General features: G+C 38.9%; 1 protein-coding gene across 1 annotated transcript in view; it reads left to right on the forward strand.

The window, feature by feature from the left end:
- LOC126234300 (oxidized low-density lipoprotein receptor 1-like) overlaps window positions 1–5,662 on the forward strand; it is a 174,789-nt gene extending 169,127 nt beyond the window's left edge. The window contains exons 4-5 of the mRNA XM_049942986.1: window positions 2,313–2,501; window positions 5,275–5,662. Of these exons, the coding sequence (XP_049798943.1) occupies window positions 2,313–2,501; window positions 5,275–5,579 (494 nt within the window). The 3' untranslated portion in view covers window positions 5,580–5,662. The remainder of the gene's footprint in view (window positions 1–2,312; window positions 2,502–5,274) is intronic.
- Window positions 5,663–21,049: the final 15,387 nt, after the last annotated feature.

Here is a 21,049-nt window from a genome sequence, read left to right on the forward strand (position 1 = left end):
CTTATGGTGCTTTCAAAAGGAAGTTATTTCAGTATCCTGAAGCAGTGCAGCACTACATATAAAAACTATTAGAGATAAAATCAAAAAATCAAGGTTGGAATAATGACAATATTATGAAAAGAATAGTGTGCTACTCACGGGATAGCAGAGATGTTGAGTCGCAGATAGGCACAACAGAAAGACTGTCAAACAAGTAAGCATTTGGCCAAAAGGCCTTCTTCTGACATGACTGCTGTCTCTGGCAACCGTGGCCAGACTGTGCGCAGCTTCACATGATAGGGAAGCAATCTGGTTGGTGAGAGTAAGGAGAAGGCAGGGGTGGGGAGGGGGATGGATGGCAACAAAGGTGTGGCGGACAGTAAAGTGCTCTTCATGGGAGCGTACAGAAATGAGGTGGAGAGAGGGTAGATCAGCTAGGTGCAGTCTGCGGGTTAGGCAGAGGGTGGGGGATGGGGGAGGGGGATTGGGAAAGGAGAGAAGTTAAAGGACTGTGGGTCATTGGTGGAATAGCTGTGTAACACTGGAGTTGGAATGGGGATAGGTGGGTGGAGGACAATCACTAATGAAGGTTGATGCCAGGAGGGTTATGGGAACACAAGACGTCGTACTGCGGGTGGAGTTCCCACCTGCACACTTCAGCTGGTGTTGGTAGGAAGGATACAGGTGGCAAAGGCTTTGAAGCAGTCATTAAAATGAAGAATATGGGCATGGCAACCAGCAAACTGTTTGTCTTCATTAAATAGTTGGACTACCCAATTGCTGAGCATGCTGGCCAACACAACATTCATTTTAATGACTGCTTTACAGCCTGTGCCATCTGGATCCTTCCTGCTGACATCAGCTTTTCTGAATTATGCAGGTGGGAACTCTCTCTGCAGTACATCCTACATTCCTGTAACCCTCCTGGCCTCATCCTTCATTAGTCATTGTCCTTCACCCACCTATCTCTTCCCCTGTGATCACTCCAGCACTACACAGCCCTCTGTTCCATAAATGCATACACAGTCTTTTTGCTTTTGTCCTTTTCTGGTTCCCCTCACCCCCCTCCCCCTCCTCCCGGCCCTCTTTCTAACCTTCTGCCTGCAGTTAGCTGCCATACTCTCTCTCCACCTCATCCCTGTATGAACCCATAAGCAGCACTTTACTGTCCCGCACCCCTACCCTGCTACCCTTCCCCTCCCCCTCCCTTCCAGCTTCCTCCTTACCCTCACTACCCGACGGAGATTCGAGTCCTCCCTCGGGCATGGGCATGTGTGGCTGTCCTTAGGGTAATTTAGGTTAAGTAGTGTGTAAGCTTAGGGACTGATGACCTTAGCAGTTAAGTCCCATAAGATTTCACACACATTTGAACATTTTACCCTCACTACCTAGATTGCTTCTCCCACCTTGCACAGCTGCTCACAGTCTGACCTCAGCTGCCAGAGACGGTGGTCATGTGTGTGAGAGTTGTGTTTGTGCGTGTGTGTGCATCTGCTGTCAAATTCAGGAGAAGACCATTTGGCTGAAAGCTTACTTGTCTGACAGTCTCTTTGTTGTGCCTATTGCAACTCAGCATCTCTTCAGATAGATATTTTTAGGCCTTTCAAAATTGCACTTGAGATATGGTATCCACTTGCGAATGTTTCTCTTTGCCCACCTATTTCCATATACAAAGAGTTTCTTATTGCCATATTATCAAATATATAATTCTATTTACGTCAAGTCACCACTGTCAATAGTTCTTTAAATGCTGCCTGATCCTTGCACCTTTTGTGGATCAATAAAAAACCACATATACAAAACTCTTACAGATTTTCATTTATCTTGTGGTGTTATAATACCTGCAGAGTGTTTTCATTTTTATAAGAACTGAACATCTCAAAGAATGCAAGTAATACACACATGAAAAGGTGACTGAAATGTAAGTTACAACACTTGCAGAATAAATCAGAATTTTAATTGGTTGGATGGCATGTTTTTTAAAATTATATATTTGTGTGGACTGAAGGTGAAATATATAATAAAAATTTTTTGCAAGACAGTCACTTTGGATGCCTAAGACAATATCCCTGGTCTTTGAAGGTATAGGTCTGAAAAGTGTGAAGGCACAATACATGAACAAAAATCACAGACTGAATGGAATGAAGATTTAAAGTTTTTCCAAGGAGTGCCTAAAAATGAAGAGTGTGATTGCTAAGAGTAGGAGAGGGAAGAAGTTAAACAGAAAAAGGAGGATTTATTTGAAAAAATAGCTGGTCAAACTCTAAAAATTAATTCAACATGACTTTCCTCCTGCAGTATTGTTAACAGATACAATTGTTATACATTTTCAGGTAAGGATCCTTGCCCCAGAAATTTCACACGCATTAAAAACAACTGTTATCACTTCAGCAATAACCAACTTAATTGGAAGGCTGCAAATTCAGCTTGCAAAGGATTGGATTCCAATTTAGCAGAATTTGAGACTATTGAGGAGAATCAAGATATTGTCACTTCTATACTGGCACACAAAGAATACAAAGGTAAGTATTCTGTTTCTGTCATAGAACATAAATGTCTATAACAAACAAAATCTGTTAGATCATGCTACATTTTATTTGGTGAACCTTTGCATACCCAGAAATATGAAAAGTGCCTGTGGTACTAAGGAAATGAATCATTTAAAGAATATGTTTGTGTATGATGATAGCAAATAATGTAAGGAATAAAGGTGACCCCTCACTGTGTAGTTCAAACATAGAGCAGTTTACAGACACATAAACAAGAATAACTTGTTGCTGAGCCTTCAGACAATATCATTCTTCAGGGGCAGCTAAAACACACACACACACACACACACACACACACACACACACACACTCACACACACGTGCGCACGCGCACCTGCACACACATATACAACAAGATTGTCCTTGCTAGCTACACTGTCATGACACTGCAACCTAAATGGAGTGAGAGATGATGTCAGGTGTTAGGAAGGGAAGGAGACAGAGATAGTGACAGTTAGGAATGAGATTCACCAAGGGAATGGAATCATGAAACTTCCTGGCATATTAAAAATGTGTGTTGGACCAGAACTTGATCCTGGGACTGTTGCCTTTGCATGGATGTGGTCTGCCAGCTGAGCTACCGAAGCACAATTCATAACCCATCATAACAGCTTTACTTCTACCAGTACCTCATCTCCTACTTTCCAAAAAAATCTGTGAGGATGTATCATGAGTCCTGCTGATTAGGTAGCCCAGTTGGTAGTGCACTTGCCCATGACAGGCAAAGGCCCCAGGTTTGCGTTCTGATCTAGCAGACTGATTTAATCTGACAGGAAATTTCGTATCAGTACACACTCTGCTACAGAGAGAAAATTCATTCTGGAATGGAATGATGATCTTGCTGTGGCACAGGTAGGGGGTGTGTGGTACACAATGAAGTTCAGTAGTAAATTAGGAAACAAAGGAACAGTGGACACAGGAAGGAGGAGACCAATGAGCAAAAATTGCAAGTGTAGATTACTGTAGTGAAATGGTATATGTGAGGAAGGAGGTGGAGGTACCAGAATGACATTTTCACTTTGCAGCGGAGTATCGCTGATACGAAACATCCTGGCAGATTAAAACTGTGTTGGACTGAGACTTGAACTCTGGATCTTTGCCTTTCGTGGAAAAGTGCTCTGCCAACTGAGCTACCCAAGCATGACTCACAACCCATCCTCACAGCTTCAATTCTGCCATGCCTCATCTCTTACCTTCGAAAATACACAGAAGCTATTCTGTGAATCTTGCAGAACTAGCACTACTGGAAGAAAGGATACTGTGGAGACATGACATAGCAACAGCCTGGGAGATGTTTCCAGAATGCGATTTTCACTCTGCAGCAGAGTGTGTGCTGATATGAAACTTCCTGACAGATTAAAACTGTGTGCCGGACCGAGACTCAAACTTGGAACTTTTGCCTTTCACAGACAAGTGCTCTACCAGCATAGTTTTAGTCTGCCAGGAAGTTTCATATCAGCACAATCTCTGCTGCAAAGTGAAAATCACATTCTGGAGATATCCTCTAGGCTGTGGCTAAGCCATGTCTCTGCAATATCCTTTCTTCCAGGAGTGATAGTTCTGCAAGTTTCACAGAAGAGCTTCTATGAAGTTTGGAAGGTAGGAGATGTGATACTGGCAGAACTGAAGCTGTGAGGATGGGTAGTGAGTCATGCTTGGGTAGCTCAGTTGGTAGAGCACTTGTCCACGAAAGTCAAAGGTCCCTAGTTCGAGGTTCAGCCAGGAAGTTTCAGGTGGATGTGTATTTGGGACAGTGACTGATTGTGAGGGATATTGAGGCAAGGGGGATTGTGGGACTGAAGAGTATGTTGTAAGGAAGATTGCCATGTATATAACTGAAAGAAGCTGGTATTGAGGTGAATCCAGGTGACATGCTTTATGAAGCAGCTATTGAATTTTAGTACATTGTCCTTTGTGGCATGTTATGCTACTGGATAATAAACTTTATTCTTACCCACAGTTTGGCAATGGTTATTCATTTGAGTGAATAGTTGGTTGGTAGTCTGCTTTCATAGATGGTCCCATGTTTGATAGGGTCAGATATTCCTGTAATAGGACTGAAATAGAATGTGCTGAGTGAGTTAATAGGACAGATCACACATGTGGGCCTTTTGCTGGGTTACGATCCATGTGTCAAGGGTTTGGGAATACACTTGGTGTAATAATGGATCAGGAGATTTTGAAGATAGGGTGAGTGAGGGAATATCACTTCAGCAGAGGTGAGAAGGTTTTTATGAAGGATGATCCTCATTTCAGTGTATGATGAAAGATAGTTAAATCCTTGGTGGGTGATGTTGTTCCAGAATATGAACACAGATACACTTGCATCAGTAGTTCCTGTTTCTTTATTGTAGACAATCAGGTACTTTGTACTGTCTCACTCTTTCTTAACTGTCTTGTTAACCAAGCTGAAACACTCTGAGCTCTTACAATAACTAAAGTACAACATACTATTTTATCTTTTTTCAGTTTGGTATTGTGGTACTCCAGTTCAATTGCTGAGTGGTTTGTCATTTATTTATTTTGATATTCTGTTTAAAAATAGTGAACTGAAGCATACAAAGTATCAGGAGCACACTGAAACCTACAAACAATGTCAAAAGAGATGTTATGGAGTACAATGTGCTGTAAAACAGATCCTTATGCTTCTTTATGTTTACATTTCTTTTGCTAGTTTATTATTTATTTTTGTCAGTTTTAACATGAATTAAATCCACATATAATTGGATTGACTTTTTTCATGCAGGAAAGGATTACTGGACAGGTGGTCTCAATCCTGGATTGCTGTGGATATGGGCTAATTCAGCACGTCCTTTGTCTCCCAATTCATCATCGCCCAATACAACTGCATCCTATATACAAGGAACTGGTCGCTGCCTTAAGCTGGCATACAGTCCTCCTCTGAGATCATACAATTATCGGGGAATGGACTGTGGTCTAAAATCATACTTCATATGTGAGCATGAAGAAAATTCTACTAGTAGAGCTTTAGAAAGAATAGCAAAATCATTGAAACATCATGGAAATTCAGACATAAGGTACAACAACTGATGGACTCATGGTAGTAATGAAAAGTTGGTGTAATTCTTTTATTTATTTATTTTTTCACTCAGTAGTGCAACACTGCTGCAATTTGAGCTTACAACAGATTGGGTTACTAATATTAAATATCTGAATAGGAAATACTGAACTACATTATTCATAAATATTTACACATTAAACATATTTTCTCAAGATCCTTCAGCATGGATTTTATGGCATCCTGTATATTGGTTTCACTTGATCCATATCCACTGGAAATAAATTCTTTCTGCAGATCTGAAAATTTTAAATTGCAGTATCATATATGTTTTCATTGTTTAATAAGTTTAAGGAAATGATGTTATAAGATTATTGTTCTGTCTCATTATATTACATGCATATTATTTTAAAAATGAGAAATCAAGTATAAAGAGTCATAATATAGATCACATCACAATATAATTATATTTTGCAACTACAACTTATTCTGTAACCAATAAAATCTGTTTTTCAACTCAATAAACTTTACCAACAGCCATATACTTCAGGTTTTTTATTTTATTTCGAATGTAACCGGTTTTGGCAATTCATTTTGACATCTTCAGGCCCCATACACTTTTTTTAATCAACAATACACTATGTGATAAGCTCATTGATTCGAAAAAAGCGTATGGGGCCTGAAGATGGCAAAATGAATTGCTGAAACTGGTTGTGTTCAAAATAAAATAACCTAAAGTATATGGCTTTTTGTAAAGTTTATTGAATTGAAAAGTATGTACTAGCTGATGTACCCTGGTCATAATGGACCGACAGAGACAGAGAGAATAAAATATGTTGTTGGAAGTAAATTAAACTTGGTGCATGCAGTGGTGAGCACTGTAAGGATTTAATGATAAAAGGTGATGAATACTGACTGAAAGAGATTTAATGTTAGAGAAGCAAATAGCAAATACATCACTGAAAGTTGAAGAGAAATCTGAAGGCTGCAAACAGTTTGTTTTTCTTCATATTTTATGATTAAATATAGTACCAGCTGTATGAAATATATTTGTTACATGTCACATTTGTCAGTTCAGCAGACAGTTTATATCCACCACATAGTTGGCAGAAAGTGATAATGAGCTCATTAAATATGACTATAAGATTTATATTAGTCAAACTTGATAAATGGCAGACTGTAATCAAAGTGGCAATGAAAACCGAATGCATGCTGTTTCTATGTACATTTGTGAAATAAAAAGAAACACAAAAAGTTATTAACAGTAAAAATTTGTTTCAAAGCCAGACTTCAGATAAAACTGAGAGAGAGCAATCTATTATAAGGAAGGTTATAAAGTTGTGGAGAGTACAAAAACATATGCTTGGCCTTTCTTTCTTGATAATAAATTTAACCTACAGTCTCTGGATGGATCTAGTTGACCAGTATTTGTTATTATTTAGTTTTCTTGTTGCATTTATCCTCTCTCCCAACTCTGATTTCTTTGTGGAACTCCCTTCTCCCACAGCTTTGATGCCTTTGAAACAGTTTCCTTTATCCACTGCTTGCTGCTCCTGAATGAAATTTTGTTTATGGAAGTTCAAGATTTCTTGCATTTTCATTTATACAAAGCTGACAGTTCTGAGTTAGTAGGACTTTATGTGCCAAATGAAGTTACTCCACATCTAAAGAGGCTAGGTTGTAAACTTTGTTCATGGCAACGTGAAATTTTAACTGTGCAAAAATATCAACAATGTAGGAAAAGACAAGATTGCTACTTACTGTGAAGATGACAGCTTAAGTTGCAGACAGGCACAATTAATAGACACTTACTTAAAGCTTTTGGCCATAGTTTTCATTAGCAAAAGAGAAACACACACCATTCTACAAATAAGCAAGCAAACCTCACGCACACATGACTACCAACTGTGACAGCTCTGGTGCAAATGCATGTATCAATGAGCACGTTTCTCTTTTGCTGGTGAAGGATGTGGCCAAAAGATTTACGTAAGTGTCTTTTAATTGTACGTGTCTACAACTTAAAATATCTTCTATATGGTAAGTAGCAATTATTTTTTCCTACATTATTGATGTTCCTAGTTGGAGTTTCAGTGTGATTTTAACTGTGTAAAAAGTTGTTTCTGATATCAAAATTATAGCATCAACCTCTATCAACTATAATATGAAATACTACTGTTAAGTCCTGTGAGGTTTTCAAACAGTAGCTCACCTTCTGAAATGAATTTTCACTCTGAAGTGGAGTGTGTGCTGATCTGAAACTACGTGGCAGATTGAAATTGTATGCTGGACCAAGACTTGAATGTAGGATCTTTCTCTTTTGCTGGCAAGTGCTCTACTGACTGAGCTATCCAAACATGATTCACAAGCCACCCTCATACTTTCACATCCACTGGAAGAGGCGCTTTGATAGCTCACTCAGTACAGCACTTGTCTGCGAAAGGTGAAGGTTCCTGATTTGAGTCCCAGACCAACACATAATTTTAATCTGCCATAAAGTTTAAAAACAGCTCACATTCTTAACTAATAATACCTTGGCCTGCCCAATCATTCAATGAACAATTTATATAAATTTTAAAATGAAACATATAAATACTGGAAACTGTAACATACAGTGGTCCTAATGAAGATGTGTAGAGAAGGGAACCAGAGGAGGTAAGTGTAGGTTTTCCCACTAAAACTTACATTCTTCTTAGACATTCTGCTACACTGACTTATCAGTTCTACACAGACATTTGGTAATCAAGACATGATGTCATCTTGAGGTGAGAGTGAATGAGTGTTGAGCTAATCCACCGGGGCATCATTTTGTACCCTTACTGGTACTACAACTCAAGACAATTACTGCTATTAACACTGTCTAACAGCAAGAGGATTGATGATTACCTTAACATCATGGTGCCTTGCACAAGCTCCACTGGACCCATTGATGCCCTACTGAATGTTCCCCAGAGCACAATGGAGCCACCTCCAGCTTGTCTCCATCTCGCAGTACAGGTGTCAAAGGTCTCTTCCCCTGGAAGATAATGGATTCACACCCTCCCATTGGCATGATGAAGACGGTATTGGGATTCATCAGACCATGCAACACACTTCCACTGTGCCAATGTCCAGAGCCAATGCTCACATGCCCACCTGAGTCATAGTTGCCAATGCCATGGTGTTAACATTGACACAAACATGGATCACTGGCTGTGGAGGCCCATCATTAGGAGTATTTGGTGCTCTGTTCGTTCATACACACTTGTACTCTGCCCAGAATTAAAGTCTGTTGTTACTTCCACCACAGTTCACTGCCATCCTGTTTTACCAGTCTGCTCATCCTATGACGACCAACATGTGTAATGAGGAGTGACCACCCAATCCCACGACATCTGGATGTGGTTTCGCCACTTGTTAAAGGCACTCACCGCAGCACCACTCGAACACCTGACAACTCATGCAGTTTCCAAAATGTTCGTTCTGAGCTTCTGGCCATCACAATCTGCACTTGGTCAAACTCGGGTGGATAGTGCACCTTTCCCATTCTACACATGGCCAGCACACTTACTGATACTAAATGCACCAAGCGTGTGCCCGACGAGCAGTCATTCCTTGCCAGGTGACATTGCTATCTCAATGATGGGTTTATATGGATAATAGCTTGGTAGTAATAATATTCTGGCTGATCAGTGTATATATGTGGCACCTTTCCTGAGTTATTTATACTGTTTTGTCAATGTAGACATTTCCCTGCTGGCAAATCTGATGGAAAATCTGGGATTTGATATTTTGCATATTACTTTAAATGTTTGAGCTCTGCTAGTATGCTCTTTTCAACATAGCTAACTCATCTCCTTGTACTAATATGTGTAAGACCTTTCATACTATAAGATATGGTAGCAGCTAGATGCATGTATACAAATCAGTGTAAGCTTTCTAACACACTGTGTCCCATTGTGGCATCAACTTGTTGTTTCTTTAAGACATCAAAGAACCAGAAGACTCGGCTGAGTTTTATCTCCATGGCAAACTATATGCAGGCACGAAATGAGCTCATATGTTACAGAAACTAGTCTTAAGTTTCCCGCCCATGTGGCAACATGGAATATTTTCTCCTGAATGTCATCTATAAATCCTACAAATAAATTCACTTCCACATGTGGTAGAGGCAGTCCTATGATAATGCTGTCTGCCTTTCTGTAGCTGTTGCTGACAAACAGCATAAGCTCAAAACTACTCTGTCATCATGACTCCACATTGGACTCATCTAGTGGCAGCCACGTGAAGAGGAGTACCATGTCGAAGTTCACCATTTTATCACCCTATGCAAGATGGAGTTTATGAATTGTGTAAAGTGTTGTGAATATCACATGTAGTATTGGCACAATCCTGGATGAGGGATAAATGCATTTCCAAGTGAGGAAACCGGATAAGGTTTAGAAAAGGAAAGAACAACTGGTTTAATGTCTCTTGTAATTGCTCAAATGCAACAACAGTTACATCATACTGCCATTTAAAGCACTGTCCACCAAGTAAAACCACACTAACTAGCTGCATTGTGGGACAAATGAACCTGAAACTTGTAAAAGAGAAAATCCTGTAGATGCATTGAGAGAACTAGTGGTGCTTCACTTGGAAAAGACTGATACACTCTTCCCTGACTCTTGGAAATGGCATGGATGGATGCCAACAGTATCTGATGAAAGACCACTAACAAACTGACCTCAAAGTCTGACATAGAAACACCACTGACCATGTGGGCAACCATAATACCTCATGATAAACCACTTGGGCAGGACAAATGCCAATGGTCTTATATTGATACCTGCGGTAAGGACTGAATTTTGCCCCCACTCTAATTTTATTACCGGCTGTGGATATCATACGCAGGCCATAAGAACAGGAAACCAGGCAAATGTTCCAATAACACAACACTCCCTGCCTGACCTGTTGCCACATGCATCAAGTGGTACAGTGTCCAACATTTGTTCATTCATTCATTGTGTTCCATTGATCCCATCTAAAAGGAGAAATTCCAGGGATGTGGAACAATCCTAGATAGTCATTGACAAAACACAAGGAAGCTATAGAAACTTAATCTGTATACTGTATTAAAAATCAACATTCTCTACACTGCTTATTTCAGTAAATTAGAAAGAAAGCTGCTACTTTGGAAAAACCTGCTGCCTTCTCTGTTAAACTGTAGAGAAACTATGTCTGTTATTAATAGCTTAATATTTACTTGACTGCAATGCTATATTTCAAAAGAATATGGTCCTAATCTGTAAATACTGAGTTTTATTATGTAGTTTTACAACAAACACTGCTATTTGCATCACTGCTAAGAGAGATTTTTCAGATTCGAATCTAGATATTCAAATAATTTGTAGAAAGAATGGCTGATGAGATATGTTTTAATATTTTTTTTTTGAATTGGCAAATATTCTTAATTTCTTGCTTTATGTTGGATGGGAGCTTCTTCAATATCTTCCCATCAAAGTACATAACTTCACTATGAACCACAGACGAGGAAGTAAAGTCTACATGAAAATTATTTTTGCATCTTGTATTGTGACTGTGTAAATCACAGTTCAGCTGACACTTATTATTAGCAATAAAAACCGTTAAAGAGTAAATCTATCAGGAAATGAGTGTAAGAATTCCAATAACCTTACAAAGGCTTTTGCAAGATATATGGTTATCTACTTTACTTCTTACTGCTTGCTTCTGCTGAATAAACACTTTCCTTACTTTAGGTGCACTATTCCAGAACTTTATTCCATAAGATAAGAGTGTGAAAATATACAAAATTTGCCAAAACACAGCGAACCAAACTTCTTGATTAGTTTCCATTTTGACTCATTGTCCAACTGCATCCTAAGGAATTTTATGAAATGTGTTTCATTTAGTGTATGGATATTCGTCTCTTATTCTGATGCTAACAGGTTATTATTTCCACCTTGGAATTGTGTAATATGCATCTTGGTGAGAGTAAGACTAAAACTATTAGCTGTGGAAACTCCAGGTGGGAAAGAAGACACCTTAAGTTGAAGACAGGCATAATTAAAAGACACTTACACAGAGCTTTCAGCCACAGCCTTCATCAACAAAAGTTAAGTACATACCATTCACACACATGAACAAGCACACCTCATGCACACATGACAGCCACCTGCAGCATCTTGGGCCAGAAATTCTGGAGGTGGCAGCCATGTGTGCATGAGGTGTGTTTGCTTGTGCATATGAATGGTGTGTATTCCTCTTCTGCTGATGAAGGCTGTGGCCGAAAGCTCTAAGTAAGCGTCTTTTAATTGTGACTGTCTGCAGTTTAACATGTCTTCTATACTATGAACTGTGAATCATTTTTACACATGTTCAGCAGTCATCCGAGCTATGTCTGCCAAGACTGAGTTTGGAGCCTTGATTATTAAGCTAGTGTCATTAACAAACATTACAGTTTTTGAACTGCCTTTCAGAGTCAGTGGAAAAGCATTCGTGTGGTACAGAAACAAGAATAGGCCCAGTACCAATCCTTGTGGCACTCTACATGTTATGTTCCTCCATTCTGAGGCTAATTTTATTCCTGCGACACATTCTGTTAGAGAGACTCTCTGCTTTCTATTATGAAGGTTAGACCCCATCCATGTAAGAAGGATGTAATTATAATTTTCGTGTTAAGTTCTTCTAGCATCTGATTTCTGATGTCTCACACTGATAAGTGGGGAATCTTTCACGAAAACCAAACTGAGAGACGGTTAACAAGTTCTGATAAATTAAATGAGTCAGTATTCTATCATAAGTCACCTTCTCAAGTACAGAAAAGATTGAAATACATCTGTAAATAGAGGGATGGTTTTTTTATCACCAGTTTTATATTTAAGTCTGTCAGGAAGTGTGCCTCAAGTTCTTGGTTGGTCATAAAGTTAGCTTAAGGGAATCCTACCAAGTGAGCATAATGTTTTAATATTCTACTGGAAACATTGTCACAGCCAGAAGAATTATTAGTTTTCATTGTCCTGTTGAATTTAGTAACCTCTTTAGGCACTGTATTTTTGAAAATGTGGGTGGTCAATGCAGTGTCTGTACAAGAATACCTAATGCATATGCATTTTGTTGTTTGTTATTGGATGCAGTGTTTGTTGCCACTGTGAGGAAGTAATCATTGAATTTGGTAGCTAATGATTTGCAAGTGTCACTATTCCTGCTGGTACTTTTTTCTAGGGGCTCTGTTTCATTTGGGTCTCAATTTTTGTTTGTTTTTTCTTGTTTAATACTGTTTCAAATAGTTTTTGTCTTATGCTGGGAGTGTACATGATTCTGCTTTTTTAATTACAGACTGGAGGCTTTTACAATACTGGTGGCAATGGAGTTTCAGATTTTGACTATACCTTGCTCTCTGTGTCAGACAGCTCTCTCCCTTAGCACAAGATACTTTAATCCCATGAAGTAGTCATTGCTTATTCATGTTTCTTTTCAATTTTGCCATTATTTGTTTTGGGGGAGCAAGACTCAAAGTGCTGTAAGTAAGTGTTTAAGGAAGAGTTAAACTTTCCATCAACAATATTTGCGTTATAAATTTCTCTCCAATGTTCTTCCTGTAATTTCATTTAATCACTATGAGTCATAATTATGATTCCACATTGTGGTAATTTCCTTCTGTGATCTGCACCTAACTGACTAGTACATTTTATTGTTGACATTTGACCATCAAGCCCAGATAATCCACTGACTATTGTTTTTAAAGCTAAATCACTGGAGATTTTTAGGTCTAAAAACAAACTGTCAATATTTATGAATCTTCTTCATAGGGAATTAAACTCTTGAAAATAATTGAAGACTGGGCCTCAACCAATCTAAGTGTTCTCAATAAGTGCTATATGACAGAAAAGCAATACTGAAGTCTTCATAAATAATGATTCTACAATTAAATTTACGTAACCTCATTATAACTGTTTCTGTCTTGTGAAGGTGATGGTGGCCTATGAACTGCCAGTACTACAAGCTTGTGTGTTTCCTGAGCCATCATTGTGGCACAGAATTCCAAAAGCTTTGCAACACAGCATTCTTTAATCTGAAGGTCATAGGACTTAACTCCTTTTTGTGCATATATAACCACATCCCATTTTGTCTTATTACTTCACAGTTGGTTATCTTGGATCCATCAGGATGAAGCTGTTCAATTTCTGTCATTTCCATGTGATGTGCGATGCACAAAAAGTCTACTGAAACTTCATCTATCCTTTCGTTTTCATGTATGGATATGAGAAGTTCATTCTCTTTGTTAACAAGGATTCTGATGTTGTGATGGAAGAAACTAAATAAATTTACTATAATAGTCTTGGTTTTGTTCAAGTTGCAGTGTTTTAGTGTGAAAGTAACTGTTTCAGCTAATTTATCCTGCAGCCCTGTCTCTCATATGAAGTTACCTAAAAAAGTCCTAGAGAACACACTGGAAAATCCTGAAGTAGGATGTATACTACTTCTGTTGGACCAGATGCATCTAGCAGCTAGATGTGCAGGCAGTCTCTTACCAGAAGTATTCAGTGCCATTCTTGGAGTATCTGATGCATATCACATGTGAATGTCCTTCTCTTGTGAGTGATCTACTGAGCTCACCATTAACATGTTTCACAGAGTGTTGCATCCAGCACTTATCATACCACTCTAAGTGATGATATTCACACTGAGGAGCATTCTCGGTGCTTAATGTTATTCTTCAGCTTCTCCCACCACAATGTGTGATGAAATAGTTCATCCATGAACAGCCATATGTCAGAATCCAACAGACATGTTGTTTCAACAAATGACCACATTGCTGTCATCATGTGTGCTGGCAAACTGAGTGCCTAGGAGCTGGCGCTAGACATATATCTGGACACATGCCCATGTCTGGACATGTACCTCATACAGAACACCATGTAGGATGGAGGTGGGAGGAGGTATAGGCCCCGTGCCAGCTCCTTAGCATTCAGTTCATCAGAGCAACTGATGATGGCCATGGGGTCATTTGTTGAAATACTGTGTCTATTGGAGACTAACATCCAGCCATTCGCCCATGAACTATTTAGTCATGAATTATGCTGGGAGAAGCTGAAGAATTACATCACATACCTCTACATAGAGGACATGTATCACAGTATGAAATGAGTTGATAGGCTGCACCATCAGAGGAGCTATTTGCTGAGTGTCATTTTATTCTGTATGAGAAACTGTGAAGAATATGTGGTGCTGAAATTTGCCAAGGTAATGCATCACATAGACCTGATGGCAGCCATAATAATTGAGAAACTTGTCAACCTAGACATGGTACAGGAGAGAGTACACTTTACTCGCTTGTGCCTGCATTCAACCAACAAGGAACTACTGAAATTACATCTACATCTGGCCAACCAGTTCAGTTTCTAGACATGGGAATAGATTCACGGTATCACCTGGGTCACAGCACTCTCTGCACAAACCAAGGCCAATGCATGTCAACCATTGAAATTTGATTGTATATGAGAGAGATATTTTCTGATGTTCCCTGCAATATCATCATCAATCTCATGACCAAAAACCAGATGAGGATGTGGCTTAAGTTCTTTAGATAGGACAAGAATTTGCACCAACTCCTAAATGCACACCTATCACTGATGCCATAAGCAAAGTGGAATAGGCAGCTATACAACTATCAACTGAAGCAGCTGAAGAAGCATACTGCAAAACCTGTTGTGCACTGATGCAAGCTAGACTTATGAAACCAAACATCTCCAGCAGGGAGATGGCTGCCATACAGTCACTAAGAGAAGAGCCGGATATTGTGGTTTTACAAGATGACAAAAGCAACACAGCTGTGTTCCTGTGTCACCAGGATTAAATCGAGAAGACGTGAGGTCTGCCAGAAGACAGTGCATATTGCAAGACTGATTCAAATCCTATCAAGATAGATGAGAGGAAGGCCATGGTGCTTTTCAAAAACTCTGGCTTGCCAGATGAAGTTTTTAGGAAGCTATGAGAGAGAGCACTTGTTCCACAGAGACTATGGCCTTCCAAATTTTCACAATGATGGAGTGACTGTATGCCCAATTGTTAGCAACATGGTGCCCAGACTTTGTCACTTACCAGATATCTGAAGGATATGCTCAGCCCTTATGCCAGAAAATATCCATATATTCACAGGTTTGCAACCTTTGTTGACTGCTTTAAAAAATTTTTGTTGTGAGCTTTGAAAACGTTCAAATGTGTGTGAAATCTTATGGGACTTAACAGCTAAGGTCATCAGTCCCTAAGCTTACACACTACTTAATCAAAATTATCCTAAGGACAAACACACACACCCATGCCCGAGGGAGGACTGGAACCTCCGCCGGGACCTGTGAGCTTTGACATTGTCTTGTTTTCACCAGAGTGCCTTTGTAAGTATCTTTGGACTTTACTGGCCAGAAATTTGACATCGAGATGATAAACCTTATTAGGCATACCTTGACGTTGACATACTTTCTTTTCAATGGTTGTGACAGTGAGAAAATGGAAGGAGTAACGATGAGAAGCCCATTTTCACAAATTGTGTGAATATATATAGGGAACACTTTGAGGAGGAAGCCCTTGAATCAGCTCAGTGGGAAACAACCTGTTTCTTCTGGTGTGTCAGCAGCACCATTGTCATAGGGCCACATGGAACAGACAAGCTGAATGATTTCCTCAGATTTCTCAGTTCCGTACACCAGAAAATCAGTTATACCATGGACATTGAATGGGATGGATCCTCCTCTTTTTGGATTTCCTGGTAAAAGAAAGAGAGGATAGCACATTGGGGCCACAGCATGTACCATAAGAAGACAGGCACTGTCCTACACTTATATGTGGATAGCTGCCATCTTGTGGTGCAGCAAAGTGGTGTGCTCAAAACATTGGTACATAGGGCTCACACTTCCTCCAACAATGAGAGTCTCAATCAAGAACTGAAACGTCTGAGGACAATGTTCCTGAGAAACTGTTACACAGAATGGAATCCTACACTGACTGCACAACTGGCGGAAACCTCAGGAAGATATGGCCATTGCATTTATTCCATTTTGTGATACATTATCTGTGAAAATTAGACAAATTCTTCACAAATGTCAAGTGAAAACTCTTTTCTGCCCAACAGTTAAAACACTGGCTGTGCTTGATATGTAAAGGACTATAGAAATCCAGGATCTCTGCCAGTATGGCATGACTCATATAGGCCAAATGGTACATATTGTCAAATATCACTACTGAGAACTGCAATGGCATGTCAGACTGCAGCAGCTTAACAAGTCAGTAGTTGAGGAGCATTGATTACCAGAATTACATGGAAATGATTATGACCATACTAATGTTCTGACACAGACATCTAACTTCTAGGATGATGTAACTAAGAATCTATTGTGATTCAAGTAAGGGAGCTGCTGATCAATTGTGATAGTGCCTACATACTTAGCAAAGCCTATGAAACTGCAGTGAGTTGATTATGAAGAGGAAGAATATATTGAGCTGACTTCAAGGACAAGCAGAGTAACAGCAAAGATGACATCAATACACATCTCTGGATTCAAAACTTGGACAGAATGACTTGGTGGAGGGGGAGGGGGAGGACATGTTGGATGCACACACCCACACCCGCACCTGATCACGGATCTCATAGAGTATGGCAAGTAGGAGGGAGTGGAGGTGGGGGAGAAGATAGAAGCCCAGTGCCAGCCCCTATGCATTCAGTTTGTCAGCACACCTGATGATGACAATATGGTCATTTGCCAAAATATTGTGCCCATTGGATCTGGACATCCAGCTGTTCACTTGTGAACTATTTCATGATGTGCTAGATGTCATCCTTTGTATAATTAATATCTACACCAATTACTATTACAGTATTATATGATATTTTCCAAGATCCTTCCCAATAGAGGCTAAATCACAGGTTGCATACTACTGCTGGGGACATTTAGTTGTACTGGTACAATTGCAGGGCATAGAAGATGAATGCCAGCCATTTAACGCAAATGTACATGGAAAACCTTTGTTAGTGAGACATAACAGCGATTATGTGAGGTCCTTACAGCCTCAGGTGTGACTGACTGTGAACATAACTGGCATGCATAAATTAGACCATATCTTTGAGCAACACATATGTGTGGAAGGTAACACCAGTAGAACTGTGACAAAGAAAACATCACACAAACTACACATAAGATAAGAAATTTGGTGGCTCTGGCACTGTATCTTCTGAGGATGATACTCTTACAATACTCTTACAAGACCTGCACTCTAAGTATGGACCAAAACACATATACCAATTAAATGTGCATTACTATTGTATCAATAGATGGATTTATATCAATATTTAATAGTTACTTTCTCAAGGAAACAATACAGTATGAAACTAATAAGACAAAAATCCTGGGATTACAAAGTGAAGCAAAATGTCATGTGGAAGGAAAAGGAATAGGGCTGATTTCATATTAAAAGAAGTATTGTGTCATCTTGAGGAAAATAGTTAAAAACCATGTATTCTTCTTCTTTCAATTACCATTTACCCCATATAGTTGTGGGCTCCACAAGTTTCAGCACTTGTATTTGTTTATCTAAGTTTGCTCCATGTATCCTTGCTGTTACTGCAGCCACCAGTTACCTAAAGAAGGGAAAACATGTGCACCACCTGTGTGTGAATTGTGTAAAGTCTGATGCATATGTGATCATATTTTAAGTGTATATCATATTTTCTGATGCAGAAAGTGGTGACAAGCCTAGCATTTGCCTAAACAAGCATGGGAAACTCTAAAAAGCACACTCAGGTTGGCCAGTGTGCTATCCACATTCATTAATCCACCGCACGGATTCGATGCAGATCAGGCTCACTTTCATGTCTCGCAAGCTAGTGTGCTGTGCATTCTCTTGTATGAGCATGTATAAAAAATCTCTATATAATGTCTGAAATTAATAATTTAGATAGTAAAATTAAATCTATATGGGCAACAGCTAAAGAGAAACTGGGAAATCAGTTAAGGAATATTAGGACATTTTAATTAAAGAAAACAGCCAAATAATAAATGACAGCTCTCAGGTAGCCAATTACCACTTTCTGGAAGTAGCTCAGAAGATTGGCATGGACAGTTAAAAACCCTCAAGAAGTTGATAATATCTCATTTTGTGGGCCTCAGTCCTCTGACTGGTTTGATGCTGCCTGTGTCTGAGTCTGACCTGTGTAAGTCAGTTCATATCTGTATAATTGCTTGTAAAGGGACACACTCCTCTAAATTACCTTTCTTCAACGGAAGTTATCATTACCAAAAATACTTTCTACCTTTTAAACACATTAATATTATCTCAGCTGTTTTTCTAAAAGAATTTCATATGATTTTGTACGTTATGTGGTATATTTAAGGCTAAAATGTGTAAAAAGAAATTAATTTATTTTTGCTGTTACAATCGATATGTAGTAGCTCTATATGAACAGTTAAAATTACTTTTTTTTTTTTTTTGTTAAGAAATATTTGAAATTACACACACTTAAAATTCGTGTTATTGATTGCACAATCTGATGATATTTATTAAATTTATTTCTGGATTCATTTATAAAATAATGATATAACTTGGTGAAGATCCTTCTTTTGTCAAGAAAGTTTGTAAGCTCTTTGGAATATTGTGAGTAATGCAGAATGAAGTAGTAGTGGGCATGCACCTGATGGAATCAGACATGTTTTTAATTTTGGCAATAACAATGTAATTTTCAATTTAAAAGTGGAGATTGTAAAGATGATGTGATATAGAAAAATGTGAAAAAATAAAAATAGGGATAAAGACAGGTAGTTCTTCAGTATTGTCATGTCATTTGGAACCAACAAAGTCAAAAGTTTTAGTCTCAAGAATCAACCCCTAGGTGTGACAAACTGGAGCCACTACAAGAAAAGAAGGTAAGTAAAAAAGTTATTTGTAAATCTTACTCCTCTCATAGCTTATTTAAAGAGTTAGTTAATTTGAAGAGTGAAACCAACAATTGATGTGAGGGAGGGTAAGATTACATGTTGCAATGTACATCCATTTGAATCTGCTTACTCTAGAATCAGATGCTGCAGAGATTGAATGCCTGCCAGAGGAGATGGACTTAAGATGACTGTTGGGTGTCACCACAGCTGCTCAGAACTGTGCTTCCACAGTGTGAGTACCACTGTCTTGTGTCACATGAATAAGGGTGGCCAGTAGCATTATTCATGGCTGATATACTGGCAAATGCCAGCACACATCTGGTGCTTAACATTATTTAATCTGTCTTCAATGTATTAGGACTGCTTGATAACTACCTTGCTTGTCACCTGCATACTCTCTTTGGTTGTGCCTTGTATTTGTTGTCACTTTGCGGCTCTAGGCCTTGTCATCATCTCTGCAGCAAAGGCTTTGTTTAGCACGTGGGTTGTCTGTCCTTGTCCTGGTTTGCAGTTTTGTCTGCAGTCTGCCTGTCTCATTTCAAATGCCTACTGTTAGTCTGAGTTACTCTTCCACAGCCAGCTCTCCCATCTGGTGGATTCCCCCATTGCTTTGTTTTCTTCCGGAGCTCTGACGCGCACACCAATATCTTTCTGCTCACAGATATAACACTTACTGCAGTCAAAACTTGATCTCCATCTACAATTTTTATCTCCACACTTCTCTCCATTACCAAATTGATGATTCCCTGATGCCTCAGGGTGTCTCCTATCAGTTGATGACATCTTTTAATAAAATTGTGCTGTAAATCTCTTTTCTCCTCAATCTGATTCAATACGTCTTCAATACTTATCGAATCTACCTGTCTGATCTTCAGCATTCCTCTGTTTATTGTCCATGTTTCAGTTCTGTACAAGGCTACACTCCAGACAAATATCTTCAGAAAAGAGTTCCTGACCTTAAATTTATATTTGATGTTGACAAAATTCTATTTTCCAAAAATTCTTTTCTACCTATTCCAGTTCATATTTTATACTCTCTCTCCTTTGGCCATTGTCATTTATTTTGCTGCCCTGGTAACAAACTTATCCATAACCTGTAGTATTTTATTTCCTAAAATATTTAACTCAGAATTACCTGGCTTTAATTTTACTGCAGTGCACTGCCCTTGTTTTATTTTTGTGCTAAGCTCATTTTGATACCCTTTTCCAAGACACTATCCATTCTGTTCAACTGATCCCTCAAGCCTGTCACTTTGACCGCAATACAATCCCATCAGAAACTTTCAAGTTTTCATTTCTTTTCCCTGAACTGTATTTTCCTTTCCAAATTTCTCTTTGGTTTCATGTACTGTTTGCTCGAAGTGTAGACTGAATAACATGGGGGGGGGGGGCGTAGGTTACAAACCTATCTCACACTCTTTCTCAACTATTGCCTACCTTTCTTGTCCTGTGACACTTGGAATTACATCTGGTTTCTCTGAAAGCTGTAACTAACATTTTCCTCCCTTTTTTTTGTCCTGCAATCTTTGGAATTTTGAAGAGAGAACTTCACCAGCAGTGGCAAAAGCTTCTTGTAAGTCTAAAAATGGTACAAACTT

Source organism: Schistocerca nitens, chromosome 2, assembly GCF_023898315.1.
Source record: "Schistocerca nitens isolate TAMUIC-IGC-003100 chromosome 2, iqSchNite1.1, whole genome shotgun sequence".
NCBI classification, from domain to species: domain Eukaryota; kingdom Metazoa; phylum Arthropoda; class Insecta; order Orthoptera; family Acrididae; genus Schistocerca; species Schistocerca nitens.